Source organism: Prionailurus viverrinus, chromosome C1 (genome assembly GCF_022837055.1).
Source record: "Prionailurus viverrinus isolate Anna chromosome C1, UM_Priviv_1.0, whole genome shotgun sequence".
Taxonomy (NCBI): domain Eukaryota; kingdom Metazoa; phylum Chordata; class Mammalia; order Carnivora; family Felidae; genus Prionailurus; species Prionailurus viverrinus.
Window position 1 is genome coordinate 27755050 of NC_062568.1, and position 21732 is coordinate 27776781.

The following is a 21732-nucleotide window of genomic DNA, read 5'->3' on the forward strand; positions in this document are numbered from 1 at the left end:
TTAATAGCAGCAGTTTGGCAGTAATTTTAAGCCTGTTGAAATTAATTTAAAAATTAATGACGTGGCGATTTGTATTCTTAACATCTTTATCCCCACTTGTTGAAAAACTACTTTGCTAAAGCCAGTAATAATCTCTTAAATATCAAATCCAATATATGCTCCATAATGCTTTTATTTATTGCCAGATTGAATGACAGTACTGACTACTCTCTTCTTTATAAAAGCCCTCTACTTCAGGCAACCACTCACTCCTGGTTGTCCTTCCACTCAAACTCCTTACGAACTCTTCTTCCTCTAGCCTTCTCTTAAATGATAATGTTCTGTAGGACTCCCTGACTATGGCCTTCTTCTCTTATGTTCATATAACTCATCAATAATTGCCAATTAAACCTGAATGTGCCAACAAAAAACTCTGAGGATTATTTTAGAGTTTTATCTTTCACTCATGCTCTTTCTACACATTTAAGTACTATCAATTCTACTTTCTACCAGGGAAATTTAAATTTTGATATTCAAAAGGAAAGAATAAGAAATATTCATGCATCTTAAAACTTTTTATAGTAGTACATAAGCTCAAGTCAAATCACAAAAGTAATTAATATTCCTTTCCTAAAGGCCACTTCCATGTCTGCTAATATAAAATATTCATTTTTTGCTTTCACATTTCCTAAAACAAACACGTAATTGGTAAGCACTACCACTGAGTTGCTAACAATTTTCTCTGTTTTGCTTAAGGTCAAACATTACTTTCCTTACATTAAAAGTCATTATTAAACCACAGAAAATTAAAAGCCATTTTATACTTTGCATATACTGGAGACTTATTAAATGTAGACTAATTATAAGGGTTGATGTATATTAAGGCATCTTACTAAATAGTTCATTTAGGATTATAATTAAATTGTAACTTTTTCATTAGAAGAGTTTATGTTCATTTTTTCCAAATCTATGTATAAAAAGAAGTACTTGCTTTTTTATCTGAATAAAATACTTCTATATTCTATTTTCTTTATGAAGCAAAACTTTTATTCTGAAAAGGAAGTTTACTCTGAGCTCATTGCAAAACTATCTATTTCAGTCATATTCCAGATATAGCAGGACAAAGGGCAACAGCAGGAAATGGAGCATCACCAAGGTTCAAAACAAACTTGGTTTAGAGTAAAAAAAAGTTTCATATTATTATTAGGAATAATTAAGCACTATGCTTGAAAGAAAAAAAACAAAAACAAAACAAACAACAAAAAAACGATTAAAAATTAAGATACTGAGGGGTATACCTTCATCACTAGATAAAAAGGTGAGAATACTATTCTCTATTATTATCTTAAATAAAGGCAAAATGGAAGTAATGATACATACTCTTGAGCTCATATATGTGTCTTAAAACTACTAATAAAGACTACATTTTATGTTTCTTACCCTTACAGTACATTTAAATAAAATCAATTCATTTTTTTCTCAACAATTTTGAAACAGATGAAAAAACAGTTATTTTTTTCCCCTTGACAGATGAGAAAACTAAAACAAGAAGAAATTATGTAACCTGTTTTTAGGTTTTTCCTTAAGATCCGATGCAGAATTGGGACTAAATCTTGGCTCTAATTCTGTAGCTTCATAAAATTTTTCAGTGTAAAATTAGCATCAAAAAACAAAACAAAAAAAGGCAAATGACAAAAATGAACCTTGAATTTTAACCCACACTGCCACATTTCGAATGTCATGATGCTTTTGAGTTACCCTGTATCTTTTTAGTGACTTAATGTATTTGATACTTTCCACTGTTACACAGAACAAAAATAACTTAATCTTACCAAACAATTTGAGAGGCTCAGTTTTTCTTCTGCATAGTCTGGTGATCAACTGTAGCATTCCCAAGAGACTAAATGTTTAACAGAAATATATCTTAATGCCTATCCAAGGGGAGTTGAGATATGGACTTTATGATACATACATGTCGCTATTTGCAATATATGAATTCCAAAAAGGATGATGTAGGATGATGTAGAGATGAAAATCATTCTCAGCACTGTCTCTCTTACCATAAACACATTATGTGAAAAAACAATGTGAAAGGATACAGGGAATAACATGATGTCTACTATAGATAGTATGAACTAAAAATCTTTAGATATTTTTTTTTTAATTTTTTTTAACATTTTCATTTATTTTTGAGACAGAGAGAGACAGAGCATGAATGGTGGAGGGGCAGACAGAGAGGGAGACACAGAATCGGAAGCAGGCTCCAGGCTCTGAGCCATCAGCCCAGAGCCCGACGCGGGGCTCGAACTCACGGACCGCGAGATCGTGACCTGAGCTGAAGTCGGACGCTCAACCGACTGAGCCACCCAGGCGCCCCTAAAAATCTTTAGATATTAAAAAGCAAATCAAATTTGCCTTCAATACTTAAGAAAAATATACTCAGACAAGAAAAGTATGCTTAGACAACAAGTAGTTAACTACTAAACTAAAATCCAGATACGTGATTAAACATGTTCAAATTAATGTTTAACTTATAAGAGCTATATGAAATGCACTGTTAATAAAATCCTTGACTCTGGGTGACCATTTGGAGACAAGAAAAGTTCAGACTACATAAGCTGGTAAAAGAATCTATAGTAAGCAGGAATATTGGGTGTTCAGAAATCAGCCAGCCTATATTATACAATAACTACACGAGGTTAACAAATAACCTAGTAGGAAGATGCATGTTTCTAACAATGCAATTAAATCGTGTTCCTGGAAGGAGAAAGTGAAAAGTTAGACCTGAAAAGTTTGGTTAAAAAAACAAACTGCCAAGTTTTGTACCCAAATTATTTTCAAATATGAAGTTTCATACATGAGAAGCCATCTGCCAAAAACTGAAACCAGTAATTTACTTTAATCATACTTGAAAGACTTTAATCATTAGCATTAAGGTTTACAACTGAACCCAGACTAACAGGTAGAAAACATATTTATACATTCTCTTTTCTTTTGCCTAAGCAGTATTATCCAAGCATTATTTCTGATAGAACCCTATTTAAACAACTACTCAATTTTTATAATTCTCAGTGGCAACTTTTAAAATATCACCTTATATAGAAACAGTAGGATAGTACCTTAATATTGATCTATGGCTAAGACACTGCAAAATACGTATGCTGGTCAGCACTGTGACAAATATGGAGGATGTCCTAACCTTATTGCTTGGAAGCTGACCTTCATAAGTCTTTGAAGCCATCTTCTTTAATCAGATATGTATATAATGTTTGGTATGGATAACACACCAACTAGGGCAGAAAAATGGTAGACAATATTTAAATTTTAATCAGTAAAGATGAATTTGATACTCAAGAAAAATAACCGATCAACTTGGGAGGAGGCAAGTAAATCAAGTCATTATTCTGAAAACAAAGAGAAAGAATCAAGTATCTATCTTGCCTGCCTTCCCTTTAAGGAACTGTCATCAACTGATGAGGGGACATTTCTCTATATGTTCTGCTAATAATGAAATAACAAAATTGAAGTATCAGTTTTGTAAACTCCTAATGAAATAATTACCACATGTAGGTATAACTCATTGATAGTGGAGACACATGAATTATTCTAGCCTCCCCCCACCAAACAGAATGTGAATCAGCCAAGTCTCTATATCTGCCAGTTTGCAGATACCAGGAAAAAAGAAACAATTAATTAAAATGAAGGAATTAAACCCAGCAAAACTGAGACTGAGGAAAACTTTAATGTCAAAACCTGGTTTCTTCAACAAATAAATAGAAGGAATAAAAAGTATGCTGAGGGGGAACCTATAGATTAAAAGATTTAATAGACATTTTCAACAAACTATGATGTGTATCCTTTGTTTAAATATTGAGTCAAACAGCAGGAAAACAAACACATTTATGATACTACCAGGAAAGTTTAAACTGTGCAGATATTTGATGACTTAAAGAATTACTGTATTGTGCTTATGTTTTTAAGAGTTGTTTTCTAGATACACTTTTTTTAAATTTTTTCAATGTTTTTATTATTTTTATTTTTGAGAGAGAGAGAGAGAGAGAGAGAGAGAAATGTGAGCAGAGTAGGGGCAGAGACAGAGGAAGACACAGAATCCAAAGCAGGCTCCAGGTTCCAAGCTGTCAGCACGGAGCCTGATGGAGGCTCAAACTCCCGAACCTTAAGATCATGACCGGAGACAAAGTCGGACGCTTAACCAACTGAGCCACCCAGGTGCCCCTACCCCTGAATTATTTTAAAGCAAATCCCAGACAACATCATCTTATCCATAAATATTTAAAAGTATATCTAGGGGCACCTAGGTGGTTTAATCGGTTAAGCGTCTGACTTCGGGTCAGATCATGATCTCGCAGTACGTGAGTTTAAACCCCACATCAGGCTCTGTGCTGACAGCCTGGAGCCTGCTTTGGATTCTGTGTCTCCTTCTCTGCCTCTCTCCTGCTCACACTCTCTGTCTCTCAAAAACGAATGTTAAAAAAATATATATATAGGGGCACCTGGGTGGCTCAGTCGGTTAAGCATCTGACTTCAGCTCAGGTCATGATCTCACAGTCCGTGAGTTTGAGCCCCGGGTCGGGCTCTGTGCTGACAGCTCAGAGCCTGGAGCCTGCTTTGGATTCTGTGCCTCCCTCCCTCTCTGACCCTCCCCCATTCATGTTCTGTCTCTTCTCTGTCTCAAAAATAAATAAACATTAAAAAAAATATATATATATATATTTTTTTTTTTAATAATTCAGGGGTAGTGGAAGGTTACAGATGAAACATTACTGAACATGAAGTGGTAATTACTGAAGCAGGGTGACAGATACAAAAGAGTTCACTATACTATCTTCTCTATGCCCACTTCAAATCTTCCATTAAAAAAACTTAAAAAGGAAGATGAACTAAAAAGGTCTATATGACAATCCGTAAGAAGGACAACAAAATAAATGCATGTCCCTCAGAGGTCAAAAAAAACCAAATGAAAACCTTAATGGTAAATTAGGCAAGCATTCTCGCTGTACACACACATACATATGTACACACACACTCTTACGTGAAAAATGAGAAACTGTGAGACCCAAAGAGGTAAGTCTTGCTCAAGGTCACAAAACAAAACAGGAGCAGAGCCAAAACTAGACCTCACAACTGCAAGCCCAGAAAGAGTCTAAGTTGGAGCTAAAAGAATATCTGAGGAGTCCTGAAGTAGTCTGAAAGCCCATCAAAGGTGTAAAAAGAGAGTTTAAAAGTTAGGTGAAAAAAACAATCCCGTGTTTAGAAGGGCAATATGCTTGAGTGAGCACTAAGACTAGAGAGAAGTATGGAGAACAACTGGGTATCTGGCAATCATCCTCACCAGGGAGCAGAAGTGTTATATGTATGAGGTATGTTTGGAAACTACTTGAATTCAAAGTGTTTGTAGAAAAGAAAATTGTCATCTAGCTTACAAGTTTAAACATGAACTAATGAAACATAAAAATCATTATTTTAATAACAATTTTTGAAAAAAGCTGAAAAAGTTTAAATCTTAATAAGTACACAACGAACTCAAACATAAAAATGGGATTTATCTTCCTGTCCAAAAATAGGCTTCAAAATTTGACCATGAAGGGTCTTCATTATTTACTTAGACATTTTCATAAAAGAGTAAGGATTCATATTTATATTAAAAATTATAAAGAATAAACCTGTATATGCCAAATTATACTATCTTTTCTTTTTTTTTAAAGATTTTATTTTTAAATAATGTCTGCACCCAACGTGGAGCTCGAACTCACAACCCTGGGATCACAAGTAGCATGCTCTACTGACTAAGCCAGCCCAAGCACCCCTATACCATTTTTTGAATAAGCACAATGACAAAACATTAACTCCACCTAGAAACAAAAAAAGTAATGAATAAGACAATGTAATCGCATTTAACTTTTGTCATTCTGAAAATGTAAAATCTAGTATGTCTGATGTATTTTTAAATAAGTCATTTTTAAACTACCACTCATACTAAAATGCATTTTAATTTTTGGCTGACACGTGTTAGTGACTATTTCCAAAAGTGGTGAATTCAATTCCTTTTTTATTAGAAGAGTGGTCTATTTTTAAAAACACATTTCTGGCATTAAATTACACAAGACTACAAAGCTTTTTTAAAAATCCGTATCAAACATTTCAAAGTATATCCTTCACTAATTATAAGAAATACCAAACCAGGAAGTCAAAGAAAATTCCAGGGTGACCTCTAAAATTTAGTATTAGAGATAACTAAGATCATTTGTTAAAGAATAACTTGTTCTTTAAAAAGCTGAAAGTATAAAAAAGGAGTCTGAAGGGGGATAATGCAGAAACAGAAGCTGAGACTTGAGAACTTCACCACAGACTTAAAGTAACTTAAGCAGTAAATTAGAGATGTTTCTCTGACCCTTGCCAGTATCTTCAAAGCAGTAATGTAGCTCCTCTCTTGAAAAACATGTTTTTCAGTACCCTTCTCCTTAATATCAAAGTTAACATGTAAAACATCACATAAAGACCAAGACAGAAAACATTATTTTTGAATGAGAAAATAAAAAATATTAAGGAATCATCCTGGATAAAAACATGGACTTGACTCAGGCAGTTCTGCTTCTCAACAGTCCCTTTAATTTCTGCATCAATTTTCTCACCAGTAAAAAGGGATAAGTACAATAGCCACCTCCCAGGATTGTTGTGAGGATTAAATGAGACAATATACTATCAGTAAGCTTGTAGTAACCGCCTCAAATCAATAACATTTTTACATAATAACATTTTTAATACTATTTAAAAGGTTAATTATAGGAAAAATGCTGAATGTTCTTCTCATAAAAATATCTCTATCCTACCCCTACTTGTGGGAGAAAAAGAAAAACACAAAAATAAAAATATTTTATTTTTCTGCTAAGGTCATATTACTTACATAACTTAAAATCACTGAAGAAAAATAAAAACCACACCCTAGAGGTTTAAAAAGGGTGTCAGTATCGTGTATGTGTTCAAACCTGGGAAAAGTGGAAAATAGAAAAATCCATGTTGTTAAATTCTGGGTCATTACTATAATACTATGCATTAAAGTGATAAGGCCAGTCACAAAATTTTACAACAAAGTACTTTAAAACTTAGAAATAAAAAGGAAAGCAGTTACCTTTGTACAATAAAGCATCCAAAGTTCAAAGAGCCTCTCTCTAGATGCCATTCTGGCTTTCACTCTGGCACTTTAATTTTTCCTCCAAAAAAAAAAAATTATGTTCACGACCACAGCATGTTCATTTTATTTTCCAAGTTTTTCAGCCATTACAGTAAAGTTCAAAGCAGAAGGGAAAACAAAAATAAGTGAAATCAAATGGGCTGTCTTCTGATCAATAAAATTCAGTTCTAGCAGTCACTCCAACTTATCTTCATCATGGTAGTTGGGCGATTAAATAAATCTGTGAAAGACAAAAATACGCAAAAAGTTTGCTAGAAAAAGGGGCCATAATAAAAACTGTAGATTTATCAGAACTATAGATTTATCTACTTCACTTCCTGCAAACAACCAGCTAAGCTTTTATACTGATTGATTTTACAGAAAGTAGTGCTTCGGGGAAACATCACTGCTAACACAATACTTCACATCAATATAAAGTTAGAATTCTCTAGCGCAGACCCTGAGACAAGTACTCATAACCAAAAATGCGTCCAGTGATAATAAACCGCAAAACACCGTTGCCATTCATATTTTCTAGAAACAAAAAGAAGGCCACACTTACTAGTGCTGTATTTCAAAGACAAAGAATCCCTTAGAATATTCTAGTCTGCTTAAGACTTGCAGGGAATGTTTGTCGTTGAGTTGCAGGGCAGGGCGTGGGGAGGAGGGTGAGGAATTCCTGGTTTGTTTGTTTTAACAATTCTCGCAGGATGAAAGCCAACCTGCCCACCTGGCCTCTCTACCTCTACCTCAGGAAGAAAGGAGCACGCACTGGCAAGGTAAACACCCCGGGAAAGCTTCCCAGTGTTTTTAGGGATCTTTAAATTTCCTCCTCGCAACCCAGACAACGGAAACAGAGGCAAACCGAAGGTGTGCAAGCTGCCAAGAGAAGCTTTGGAAATGGTGCAGTGCGAGCTCCTCCGCATCCTCCGACCCGCTATCCACGCCCTGCAGACCGCACTGGGACACACCCGGGTCGACCTCGCCCCCTCATAGCCGCCACAGACTCTACAGCGCGTTCCCCACCACGCACCGGGGACCCTCCCACGTCTGCCACGCGGCCACTTCTTCGCTACGACCCGCTCCCCGTCACCACGCTCACGTTGGGGGCTACGCCAACGCCGCCAGGCCGACGTCTAACTTACTTCCCTCGCCCCCTTCCCCAGCCGTGTCACCTCACCTCGCAGCAGGGAAGGCGGGCGAGAGGAGGCGGGGCGACGACGGCGCGAGGCGGGGAGCGAGGGCCTGAAGGAAACAAGGGCGGGGCTTTCCTCTCGGCTAATAACTCCGGCCTCTAAGGATTTAGCCGGCCCCGGGGCAGTCGCTATTCATTGGTCGCGCAGGCCGGGGGCAGAGCGACTTGAAGCCCCGCCCCAGCATTCCTGCGCATTCGCAGTCGACCGGGCTCCCGAAGATTCGGGGGCTGGCGCCAGCCGGGACGTTCCAGTCAGTCTTCCCAGGCTGGACGAGTAGGATGACAGACGTGCTGACGCTAATACACCGCCACTCCTGGGGCCGGGCAGAGGTAGCCTTTGGCTGATGGCGTCATTTCCGGGACTCATTTGAGGGCGGAGAATCCTGGAGTGCTCACTAAAGGGGGTTTTGTTTTGATTTCCTGTAAAAAGGGGATTGGTTTTGGTAGTGTATAATAACAAGAAAACAGACAACTATCCCCACACCCTGAAAAAGAACAACAAAGTCTTTTCCTTAATCTCGCTTGTGCTTTCTACTTCCGCAGTCACGAAATGTCCAATACAAAGTGCTTATTTTAACACTACTGAAGGCTTCAGAAGAGTTTTTGCTTTTTCAGAAAAACAAGACAAACGGCTGCGTTTACTAGACATAGACAACTTTCAGGAGATTTTTGTCGGAAGGGGATGAGAAGGAAGACATACAAGATAAATCACCTTTGGTACACCTAAACATTTAAAAAACTTTTTATTAGGAAAATGTCAACTCTATACAAAAGTAAACTAGCATAATGAAACCCCACATACCAAGAGTATCAACTAATTAATGTCCCATCTTTTCATCTGTACCAAAACTTGGCAAACTGTGAACAGTAAATATTTTAGGTTTTGCAGAGTGTCTTGCTTGGTACGTATTTTTAAAATAATGTAAGAGTGGGGCACCTGGGTGGCTCAGTTGGTTAAGCCTCCAATTCTTGGTTTCAGCTCTGGTCATGATCTCACAGTTTTGAGGGTTTGAGCCCTCCATCAGTTCTGCACTGGCAGCGTGGAGCCTGCTTGGGATTCTCTGTCTCTCCCTCTCTTTCTCTCTCTCGTTCTGTCTCTCTCAAAATAAATAAACTTAAATTTTTATTTAAATAATAGAATAGTATTTAGTAATATTTGAAAATTAGATGAAATTCAAGTTTTAGTGTTGTAAAGTTTGTTGAAACACAGCCATGCCCATTCCTCTACAGTTTTGTTTGTTAATAGCCTTTTTTTTTTTAATAAGGTCTAGACCCAATGTGGGACTTGAACTCACAACCCTGAGATTAAAAGTTACATTCTCTTCTGCCTCAGCCAGCTATGTGCTCCCCCTTTACTATTAATACCTGCTTTCACTGCAAGAGGGCAAAGTTGAGAGTAATTTCCAGTAGTTATTTCCCAATTATGCCTTTTCAGCATCTCTCTTTGGTTGTGAAGAACATATGTGAAAATATATGAAAACTTCAAGGAAACGGAGAGGAATTATTCTTGCTCTGGGATCTGCCATTTTAGTAATTAGCAACTCCATTCTTCCAGGTGTGCTGTCCAAGAACCTAAGAAGTATCTTTGCCATCTTTCCCGTATACTTCACATTCAATCTAATTTTTTCAGTTATAGCTTCAAAATATATCCAGAATCTAACCATTTTCCTACACCACCACCACTACCACCCTGATGTGAGTTACCACTAAATATTTTGTAGATTATTATAATCTCATAACCAGTTTGTCATCCTGCCTCTGCCTATGCACTCTCCCTACCCATGCATTATTCTCAACACAGTAAGCAAAGTGGTCTTTTAACATAGAAATAAGACGTTACTCCTCTGCTAAAAACTCTCTAGTGGTTTCCCATTCCACTTGAAACAACCAGAACGTACCTGTGTTTTCCTCCCACACTTACCTCTTTACCTTCTCCAACTATTCTGGCCTCCCCTTATTTCAGTCCAGACAAATGGCTTCTTTGCTGCTTCTAAAATTCACAAAGCATATTCTATTCTCAGGGATTTTACATAAGCTGTCCCTCTACCTGGAATTCTCCTTCCCCAAATGTCCACACACAATCTTCAAACCTCTGCTGAAGAATCACTTTATCTGTTGCTATAGTCTGAATGTTCGGGTCCTCTCAAAATTTGTATCCTATCCCCCAAGGTGATGGTATTAGGAAGCAGTGCCTTTGAAAGTACTTAGATCATGAGGGAGGAGCATTAGTGAATGGGATTAGTACTCTTATAAAATAGATCTCACAGAGCTTCCTATGTGAGCTTTCAACTCTGTGAGAATACAAGTCTGGAAGATGGCATTCACACAATCACCCTATTTTGGACTTCCAGCCTATAGACAAAGAAAGAAGGAAGGAAGGAAGGAAGGAAGGAAGGAAGGAAGGAAGGAAGGAAGGAAACAAAGAAAGAAGGAATGGAGGAAAGGAGGAAGGAAGGAAAGAAGGAAAGAAGAAGGAAGGAAGGGAGTAAATGAGGAAAGAAAGGAAGAAAAGAAAGAGAAAAAGAGGAAGAAAGAAAGAAAAAGAAAAGAAGAAAAGGAAGAAAGAAATTGTAATCTACTGTCTGTGGTATTTTGTTATAGCAGCCCAAACATACTAAGACATCAGTAAAGCATCCCCTCACCTTCTTTTAGAGAATAGCGTCCTTTTTTCCCTTCCTTTCTCTATTTTTCACTGTAGCACTTAACAGCTGACATGTAATTTGTCTATTGTGAGTTCCCCCTAGTAAAATGGGAGCACTATGAACACGGGGAGTTTATTCACTGCTATATACTTTCAGGCCCTTGAATAGTGTCTTATACACAAGAGACACCCAATAAATATTTGCAGACTATAAAATAAAAGGAATAAATTATCTATTTCACTATATGTCTATTATTCCATGTCCCTTCTTGAGTCTGCCAAATTCTGCATTTATTTTTTCTTTTTTAATTTTTTCAATTTTTTTTTTTTAATTATTTATTTTTGAGAGAGAGAGAGAAACAGAGCATGAGCAGGGGAAGGACAGAGAGAGAGGGAAACACAGAATCCAAAGCAGGCTCAAGGCTCTGAGCTGTCAGCACAGAGCCTGACACGGGGCTTGAACCCGAAACCATGAGATCACATGACCTGAGCCAAAGTCCGACACTCAACCGACTGAGCCACCCAGGTGCCCCCCAAATTCTGCATTTAGATGGCATCTAGTGTCAGCTAGATGCCAAAAGTCTTCCTGTGCTGAGACTTCTGGTAGCTCCCTGGAGTGGGGGTAAGCTTTGGTTTTATGAGTGAGTCTTTTATCAACACTTAGGTGTCTCCACCAGTGAAGCTATAGCCACTTTTTCTTCAGGCAGACCTCAAGGCCAACACATTTGTCACCTGAAGAACATATTTCCTTAGTAAAATTGTTAGTCACCTTCTGAAACAACATGGCCTTGCTATACTAAAATCATATTTCTGGCCTAATTTTCATGACAAAATGTGTTAACCTTAAAAGCAAATCCAGTAAAAATGTCTTTATCCAGGAATAATAGAGAATTGCAATTCAGAACATGCAAAATATGGCAAAACCATAGGTAAGTTCAACAAACAAAGGAGAGGAATATTATTTTATGGAGAAGCAGGAAGAAGTTGGGAAGGAATGTTCTGAATGCAAGTTGATTGGACAAAAGCATGGGGTCTTCATGATGACAATTTCTCATTGGCTGAGTTGCAGGGGTAGTTGATTTCTTGTAGAAGATGCAATGTACCTCTTTCCCCACTGGGGACTGTAATTGGTGATTCTTTCCAATTTAAGATTTTTCTGTTGGGGTCCATAATTGGCAGTTCTTCCTGTAATTTGATGTTGAGTGGTATGGCTCTCATTTCTAACCTCCCTTTCTATCCTTCCTATTCTATTTTAGTAAAGTTTCACTTTATTTTCACCAAGGCATACTCATGAACTGAAATGGCCCTCTCTAATCTACCAGGTGGTCCTGTACTCAAATAGTTTCTCTTCTGATAACAGGGTTAAGAGTCTCAGTTCACTTCACCTATATAACCTTAGAATGTTACTAAATTAATTAACAATGAAAATTACATCTGCCAAGACAATTGGACTACTTATGTAAATCAGTCAGAGGATTATCACCTCAAAGAAATAATGACATAGATCAGGGCATCCGGATGGCTCAGTCAGTTGAGTATCCAACTCTTGATTTTAGCTCAGGTCATGATCTCACAGTTCATGAGTTCGAACCCTGCATTAGCTCTACACTGACAGTGTGGAGCCTGCTTGGGATTCTCTCTCTGCCCCTCTCTCCCTGTCTTTCTCTAAAATAAATAAATAAACTTAAAAAAAAATGACTAACATAGGTAAATTATAATCTTTGAGTTACTTTTTCATCATGGTTCAGAGCAAGTAAATTAATTAGATTAACTTGATAAGTAGTGATATCTTATATAATAACCTACATGCAACCATTCCCATTATGGACAACCTACCAACTGAAGCAGATACTCAACTGTAGTAGATAGAATACAGTTTCCCTTGGACAGAGTTGGAGACATTTCACCTCTTTGGTTAAGTTTATTCGTAGGTATTCTGTTGGTTTTGGTGCACTTTAATGGGATTATTTTCTTAATTTCTCTTTCTGCTGCTTCATTATTGGTGTATAGAAATGCAACAGATTTCTGTACATTGATTTTGTATCCTGTGACTTTATTGAATTCATTTATCAGTTCTAGTAGTTCTTTGTCAAGACTTTTGGGTTTTCTAATATAGTATAATGTCACCTGCAAATAGTGAAAGTTTTACTTCTTCCTTACCCATTTGGATGGCTTTTATTTCTTTCTGTTTTCTGATGGCTATGGTGAGGACTTCCAGTACTATTTGAAGAAAAGTGGTTAGAGTGGACATCTTTGTCTTGTTCCTGACTTTAGGGAGAAAGCTTTTCCACTAATTTCTATTCTTTTAAATTTGTTAAGGTGTGTTTTATGGCCCAGAATGAGGTCTATCTTGGTGAATTTTCCATGTAAACTTGAGAAGAATATGTATTCTGCTGTTGCTTTGTGAAGCAGTTGATGGATGTCAACTATATCCAATATGATCAACATGGTGATATTGAGTTCAACTATGTCCTTAGGTCAGCCTGATGGATTTGTCCATTTTTTATATACTTGGAGCAGATTTATCTATTTCTCCTTCCAGTTCTATTAGTTTTTCTTCACATATTTTGATGTTTTCTATTTATTTATTTATTTATTTATTTATTTATTTATTTATTTATGTTTATTTATTTTTGAGAGAGAGGGAGTAGGAGAGGAGCAGAGAGAGAGGGAGGCAGAGGATCTGAAGTGGGCTCTGGGCTGACAGCAGACAGCCCGATGCAGAGAGCCCCATGAGATCATGACCTGAGCTGAAGTCAGATACTTAACCAAATAGACTGAAACACCCAGGCACCCCCCTCCCCCGCCCTTTAAAAAAAATATTTATTTATTTTTGAGAGAGAGAGTGTGTCAGGAAGGAACAGAGAGAGAGGGAGACAGAGAATCTGAAGCAGGCTCTTCATTGTCAGCACAAAGCCCGACTTGGGGCTCAAACCCATAATGTGAGATCATGACCTAAATCAAAGTTGGAAACAACCAACTGAGCCACCCAGATGCCCCTTAATGTTTTCTTGTTAAGAACATACACATTATGGGGGCAGCTGGGTGGCTCAGTTGGTTAGGCGTCCAACTTCAGCTCAGGTCATGATCTGGTGGTCCATGAGTTCAAGCCCCACATCAGGCTCTGTGCTGACAGCTCAGAGCCTGGAGGCTGTTTCAGATTCTGTGTCTCCCTCTCTCTCTGACCCTCCCCCGTTCATGCTCTGTCTCTCTCTGTCTCAAAAATAACTAAACATTAAAAAAAAATTTTCTTTATTAAAAAAAAAAGAACATACACATTATGGGGGCGCCTGGGTGGCTCAGTTGGTTAAGCGTGTGACTTTGGCTCAGGTCATGATTTCACAGTTTGTGTGTTTGAGCCCTATGTTGGGTTGATGGGTTCGGTGCTGACAGCTCAGAGCCTGAAGCCTGCTTCAGTTTCTGTGACTCCCTCTCTCTCTCTCCCTCCCCTGCTCACACTCTGTTTCTCTCTCTCAAAAATTAATAAACATTAGGAAAAAATTTTAAAAAAGAACATACAAATTATGAATTATTATATCCTGGATAATTGGCCCCTTTATCATTATGTAATGCCCCTCTTTATCCCTGATAAATTTCTTTGCTCTGAAGTCTGTTCTATCTGAAATTAATATAGCTATTCCTGCTTTCTTTTATTTAGTGTTAGGATGGTTTATCTTTCTCCATACATTTATTTTTCATCTATATGGGTCTTTTTGTATTTAAAATGGGTTGCTTTTTGATGACATATAGTTGAGTCTTATTTTTTGATCCACTTTGACAATTAAAAAAATATTTTTTTTAAGTTTATTTATTTTGAGAGAGAGAGACTGAAAGTGCATGCATGAGCAGGGGGGAGAGGCAGAGAGAGGTAGAGAAAGAGAGAGAGAGAGAATATCCCAAGCAGCCTCCGAGTACTGTCAGTGCAGAGCCCAATGTGGGGCTCGAACCCACAAACTGTGAGATCATGACTTGAGCTGAAACCAAAAGTCAGACTCGTAACCAACTGAGTCACCCAGGTGCCCCAACAATCTTTGTCTTTTAAATAGTGTATTTAGCCAATTGGTATTTAAAGTGATTATTGATATTGTGTACTAATATGTACCATCTTTGTTACTGGATTTTATTTGTTGCCCTTATTCTTTGTTCCTATTTTTCCTTCCACTTTTTCCTCCTTTTATGGTTTTAACTGAATATTTTCTTTTATTTTTTTTTAATTTTTTTAACGTTTACTTTTGAGAGAGAGAGAGAGAGCGAGAGCAGGAACAAGACAGGAACAGAGAGAGAGAGAGAGAGAGAGAGAGAGAGAGAGAGAGAGAGAGAATCCAAAGCAGGCTCCAGGCTCTAGGTGTCAGCACAGAGCCCGATGCGGGGCTTGAACCCACAAACCGTGAGATCATGACCTGAGCTAATGTCAGACACTTAACCAACTGAGCCACCCAGGTGCCCCTAACTGAATAGTTTATATAATTCCATTTCCTCTCCTCTATTTTTTTCTTTAGTGGTTGCCTAGAGTTGGCAATATACATTTACAACTAATCCAAATCCAGTTTTAAATAACCCTATACTTTTTCACAGGCATTGCAAGAGCCTTATAATAACAAAATATTTCCCAATTCCTCTCTCCATCCCTTGCATTATTCATTTCACTTATACATAAGCATGCATATGCATATATACATAAACAACTGAACATATTGTAGCTATTATTTTAAACAATTGTTAGATCAATTAAAAATAAGAAAAACAAAGTTTTATTTTACCTTCACTTATTCTTTCTCTGATGCTTTTCTTTTCTTTATGTAGACCAGAGTATCTGGCCTCTATCATTTTTCTTCTCTCTGAAGAACTTCTTTTAACATTTCTTGCAAGGGAAGAATTTCCCTTTTCTATTATTTATTTATGTATTTATTTTGTCTAAGAAAGTCTTTATTTCCCTTTTACTTTTGAAGGATAATTTCACAGGTACAGAATTCTACCTGTGTTTTTTTCTTTCAGTGCTTTATTTTTTTTCTTTTTCCTTTTTGTTGTTTTTTTTTAATGTTTATCCATTTGAGCTTCATTTTGAGAGAGATAGAGAGCAAGAGGGGCAGGGACAGAGAGAGAGAGAGAGGGAGACAGAATCCCAAACAGGTTCCACGCTGTCAGTGCAGAGCCCAATGTGGGCTCGAACCCACGAACTATGATGACCTGAGCTGAAATCAAGAGTCAGACACTTAACCGACTGAGCCCCCCAGGTGCCCCTCTCTCAGTACTTTAAATATTTCACTCCACTCTCTACTTGCTTGCATGGTTTCTGAAATGAAGTCAGATGCAATTTTTATCTTTGCTCCTCTATAGATAGGTATATTTTCCCCTCTGGCTTCTTTCAAGATTTTTCTTTATCATTGGTTTTCTAATGTTTGAATATGATATGCCTAGGTGTAGCTTTTTTGGGAGGGCATTTATCCTGCTTGGTGTTCTCTGAGATTTCTGGATCTGTGATATGGTGTCTGTCCTTACTTTGGGGAAATTCTCAGTCTTCTTTGCTTCAAATATTTCTTCTGTTCCTTTCTTCCTCCTCTTGTATTCTCATTCCACACATTACACTTTTTGTTGTTGTCCCACAGTTCTTGGATATTCTGTTCTGATTTGTTCAGTCTTTTTTCTGTTTGCTTCCCATTTTGGAAGTTTCTATTAACATATCCTCAAGCTCAAAGGGTCTTAGCCATGTCGTCTACTGATAAAAGTCATGTTTCATTGCTGTTATGGTGCTTTTGATCTGTAGCATCTCTTTTTGAATCTTAGAATTTCCATCTTTCTGTTTATGCTGTATATCTCTTTTTTGTACCTATTAGCATATTAATCACAATTTTTTAAATTCCCTTTCTGATAATTCTCAACATCCCTGCCATATTATGAGTCTGGTTATGATGCTTAGTCTGTCTCTTCAAATTGTTTTTTGCCTTTTAGTATGCCTTGTAAATTTTTAATATCCAGACGTGATGTGCTGGGTAAAAGGAACTGCAATAAATAGGACTTTTCTTTAGTGAGGTGGTAAGATGTTAGGGTAAGGGAAGCTTTCTATAGTCCTATCATTAGGTCTCAGTCTTTAGTGAGCTTGTGCCTTTGAACTGTGAACTTCATAAGTGTTTCTAAGTTTTTCCCCCACTTAAGTGGGAAAGGATGGCTAGAGTGGGCTGGAGTTGGGTATTTCCCTAACCCCCGGATCAGTTAGGCTCTGGTAAAATAATTTCTCTTGATGGTGGGCCTTGTTAAAAAGAAAAGAAAGAATGCTCTGGTTATTTGAAAAGGGTTCCTTTCCCCCTTCCCCTGCCAGAGCCATGAGGGGATTTTTCTCCAATATTTACTTTGAGAAGTTGGTTGAGCTCCTAGAAATAAAACTCACAAAATTATGCCCCCCACCATGACTGCTCTCCCCTAGAGTTTTTAACTCTCAGACTTACCCGCTTTGAGCCCCCAGCAATTCATCAATTATAGTTTAGATTTTCCTATCACAGTATGGGTTCCAGTTGAGGGTTCTGCTCAGGATTTCTGCTCTGGTAAGCTGTAATTCTCAGTATTTGCCTGTCGCTCCAATTTTGGGGGTAGTTTTTTACCCTGTAACCTCACATCTCTGATGGAGCTAAGCTGTTTTGTTTGTTCAGCTTTTCAGTTGGTATTAGGATGGAGTGATGACTTTCAAGATCTTTACATGCTGATCCAGAAACTGGAAGTCCTGTCCATACCTTTTCGGTAGGTACCATAAAATTGTCTAAGCCTCAGTGTCAGACATGCTAATACAAACACTCTATGATTACACTGATTAGAACGTGGGTGTTTCCAAAATTCCTTAGCCACCCATTTAAAATTATTTTATTAAGGTACATTACTTACATATTCTCATTTAGAATCACAAAACTAGAAGTGTCTGGCTGGTTCAGTCAGCAGAGCATGTGACTTTTGATCTCAGGGTCGTGAGTTTAAGCCCCACATGTGACATAGAGTTTACTTAAAAAAATTGGGATCACAAAACTGGAAAGCTGGAAGTTACATTAGAGATCATGTAATTCAATATGTCCGTTTTAAATATTGAAAAATCAAGGCCTGAATTTGAATGTAACCAAAATTCTTGACAAGCACTGTTCAACAGAAATTTCTGCAATGATGGGGGGATCCTGGGTGGCTCGGTTGGTTAACTGTCCAACTTCGGGTCAGGTCATGATTTTGGAGTCCATGAGTTCGAGCCCTGCATCAGGCTCTATTGACAGCTCAGAGCCTGGAGACTGCTTCAGATTCTGTCTCCATCTCTCTGTCCCTCCCCTGCTCATGCTCTCTCTCTCAAAAATAAATAAAGATTAAAACATTTTTAAAAGAAATTTCTGCAACGATGGAAATGTTCCACATCTGTGTTGTTCAGTGCAGTAGCCATTAGCCATATATTTCTATTAAACAATTGCAATGGGACTTGTGCAACAGGGAAATTAATTTTTAGTTTTATTTAATTTTAACTTAAAAGACACATGTGGCTAATGACTACTGTACTGGACAGATCCATAGCTAATTTACATTGTAGGAAGCACAGAGGATAGAGAAGTAAGTTAAGTGACTTGTCCTGCAGTGCACCACTTGTAGTCAACAGAACTGAAACTAGAACCCAGAACTCCTTAATCCTAGACTTTTGACTGTGCTGTCTTTTCAGAGTCCAAAGGACAATGAATTTAAAGCAGGGTTTCTCGGGGCGCCTGGGTGGCGCAGTCGGTTAGGCGTCCGACTTCAGCCAGGTCACGATCTCGCAGTCCGGGAGTTCGAGCCCCGCGTCGGGCTCTGGGCTGATGGCTCAGAGCCTGGAGCCTGTTTCCGATTCTGTGTCTCCCTCTCTCTCTCTGCCCCTCCCCCGTTCATGCTCTGTCTCTCTCTGTCCCAAAAATAAATAAACGTTAAAAAAAAAAAAAAAATTAAAGCAGGGTTTCTCAACCTCAGTACTATTGACATTTTGGACTGGATTTTTTGTCCTGTTCACTATAGACTATTTAGCAGCATCCCTGGCCTCTACCCAGTAAATACTATCTTCCAGCTGTGACAAACAAAACTGTCTCCAGACAAAGCCATATATCCTGGGGGCAAAATCATCGCCTTTGAGAACCTTAGGTTACTAGGATTTCCTAGTCACACAAGATGTCCTTCAGGACCCCCGTAAGAGGCAGGTTAGATCCAACTTAACAGTCAAATGAGAACTTCAAGAATATGATATAGAAAAAGAGAAGGAACGAGGGCAGGAATAAGAATGGGATGGGGATCGTGACCGCACAAAAGAGAGAGACCAGGACCATGATCAGATCAGAGTCGATCAAGACAAAAGAGCAAGATCATGAAAAGGAACTGGAGCAGGTAAGAGAGAGAGAGAACAGGAGTGAGAGTGAGAAAAGGAATGGGAAAGAGAGAGAGAGAGAGACAAGAAGTGGGACTGAGGAGAGGACAAAGAAGATGCTTATGAACAAAGAAAACTTGAAAGAAAACTCTGAGAGAAAGAAGCTGCTTACCAAGAGTACCTTAAGAATTGGGAAATCTGAGAACAGAAGAAAACCCAGGAGTATGAGAAAGAGGCTGAAAGAGAAGAAAGAAGAAGATAAATGGCAAAAGAAGCTAAATGACTAAAAGAATTCTTAGAAGATTATGATGATGATAGAGACGATCCCAAATATTACAGAGGAAGCGGTCTTCAGAGAAGGTTGCCTGGTAGGCAAAAGGAAATGGAAGCAGATGAACAGGACAGAAAAAGAGAAGGAAGAGCTAGAGGAAATCAGGCAGTGCCTTTCTGGCTGAAGGGCACCTGGATCCAGATGATGGAACAAGAGGCTGAATTGTGCAGACAATCACAGATAAAGCAAGAACCAGAATCAGAGCAAGAGGAAGAAGAAAAACAAGAAAAAGAAGAAAAATGGGAGGAACCAATGGAAGAGGAAGAAGAGTCGGAGCAAAAGCCCTGTCTCAAACCAACTCTGAGGCCCATTAGTTCTGCTCCATCTGTTTCCTCTGCCAGTGGCAATGCAACCCCCAACACTGTTGGGGATGAGTCTCCTTGTGGTACTGTTATTCCTCATGAAAATTCACCAGATCAACAGCAACTTGAGGAACATGGGCCAAAAATAGAGCTAAGTCTTAAACTGGGTGTTTCCAATAGTCCTGGTCAACCTAATTCTGTGAAGAGAAAGAAACTCCCCATAGATAGTGTCTTTAACAAATTTGAGGATGAAGACAGTGATGATGTATCCCTAAAAAGGAAACTAGTTCCCTTGGATTATGGTGAAGATGATAAAAATGCTGCCAAAGGCACTGTAAACACTGAAGAAAAGCTCAAACACATTAAGGTCTCATTGAGAAAATCCCTATGGCCAAACCTGAGCTCTTTGCTTATCCCCTGGACTGGTCTATTGTGGATTCTATATTGATGGAACGATGGATTAGACCATGGATTAATAAGAAAATTATAAAATACATAGGTGAAGAAGAAGCTACAATAGTTTATTTTGTTTGTTCTAAGGTTATGGTTCATAATTCACCTCAGGGCATTTTAGATGATGTTGCCATGGTACTTGATGAAAAAGCAGAAGTTTTTATAGTCAAAATGTGGAGATTGTTGATACATATGAAACAGAAGCCAAGAAAATTGGTCTTGTGAAGTAAAAATCTTTTTACATTTAGAGTTTCGTTTCAGATTTCTTCTTTTCCACCCTTCAGAAAACTTTGACTTTTTCGGTCTTCAGAGACATTTGGAGATCTGTGCTTTTTTTTTCCAATGTAGAAAATGTGAATTTTTTTGTCCTTTAATGTGGTGATGCCCTGTGTACACCCTTGGTTGTAAAAGACACCTGAATCCTCCTTGGTTCTCTTTATACTCACCAGGTAAAAATTACTGGTATGTTTTGTAAGCCACAGCTACTGTACACAGTCTATCTGATATAATCTTGTTTTACTTTTTGTAAGTCTTAAAATGACCCCCCCCCCAAAAAAAAGTGCAAATTAACTCAACAGGGATGCCTATTGGTGGCTACCACTTGAATGGGGATTAAAAATCAACTATGCATAATAATTTGTTGAGCACCTACTATGTACATAGTACCATATGCTTTACATATTTTATCTCTAACTATCAAATTAACATTGCAAGACAGATGGAATTCTCTTCATTTTACAGATAATTGTGGTATAGAAGTTTAACTGGCACAAGGTCACACAGCTAGCTAGCAAGAGGGAAATGCAAAATTCATACACACCAATTAGCTATATCTGAATTTAACACCCATGTATTTTCTACTTGAGTATACCTCTAACAACGTCTTTATTACTCAGGACTGAAGAGGCAGATCTGAAACATAAGATAAAGAACAGAATATAAATAGAATGAAGAGAATTCTTAAAGAGGTAAAGGTACATTCAGTGCAGAGAGTTGCAGGGAGATATTACCAAATGATTACTATGCTTAAGGAAGAAAGTGGTACTTGAGCTAGACCTTGAAGGAATGTCAGAATTTGAGTGTCCAGAAAAAAAAGAATTCTGAAAAGAGACTGCTTAGGTAAAAGATTGACTCCTCAGAAAATTCTCCTCTAAATTTTGAAGAGGCTGTGATTTACGTGAGCAGTCTAGCTAGAGTAGAATAGGAAGGAGATGAGGTTGGGAAGATAAAGGTTGCAATTAGCTCACAGTAGGTCCTGAATGCTGGATCAATGATTTAGATTTCATTCTGTG

The 21732-nt window shown here is 37.9% G+C and overlaps 2 protein-coding genes across 5 annotated transcripts in view; both read right to left on the bottom strand.

The window, feature by feature from the left end:
* The window catches only part of NBEAL1 (neurobeachin like 1), a 167636-nt gene extending 160374 nt beyond the window's left edge, over positions 1-7262 (bottom strand). For all 3 annotated transcript variants that reach the window (XM_047869187.1, XM_047869186.1, XM_047869185.1), the window contains exon 1: positions 7130-7262. In XM_047869187.1, the coding sequence (XP_047725143.1) occupies positions 7130-7180 (51 nt within the window). In that variant the 5' untranslated portion in view covers positions 7181-7262. The remainder of the gene's footprint in view (positions 1-7129) is intronic.
* Positions 7263-8668: 1406 nt separating this feature from the next.
* The window catches only part of CARF (calcium responsive transcription factor), a 99471-nt gene continuing 86407 nt past the window's right edge, over positions 8669-21732 (bottom strand). Inside the window, exon 18 of one of the 2 annotated variants that reach the window (XM_047869192.1) lies at positions 8669-8786. In XM_047869192.1, the coding sequence (XP_047725148.1) occupies positions 8730-8786 (57 nt within the window). In that variant the 3' untranslated portion in view covers positions 8669-8729. Of the gene's footprint in view, positions 8787-10338; positions 10357-21732 lie in introns of those variants that run through there. The other variant, XR_007154514.1, reaches the window with a different exon arrangement.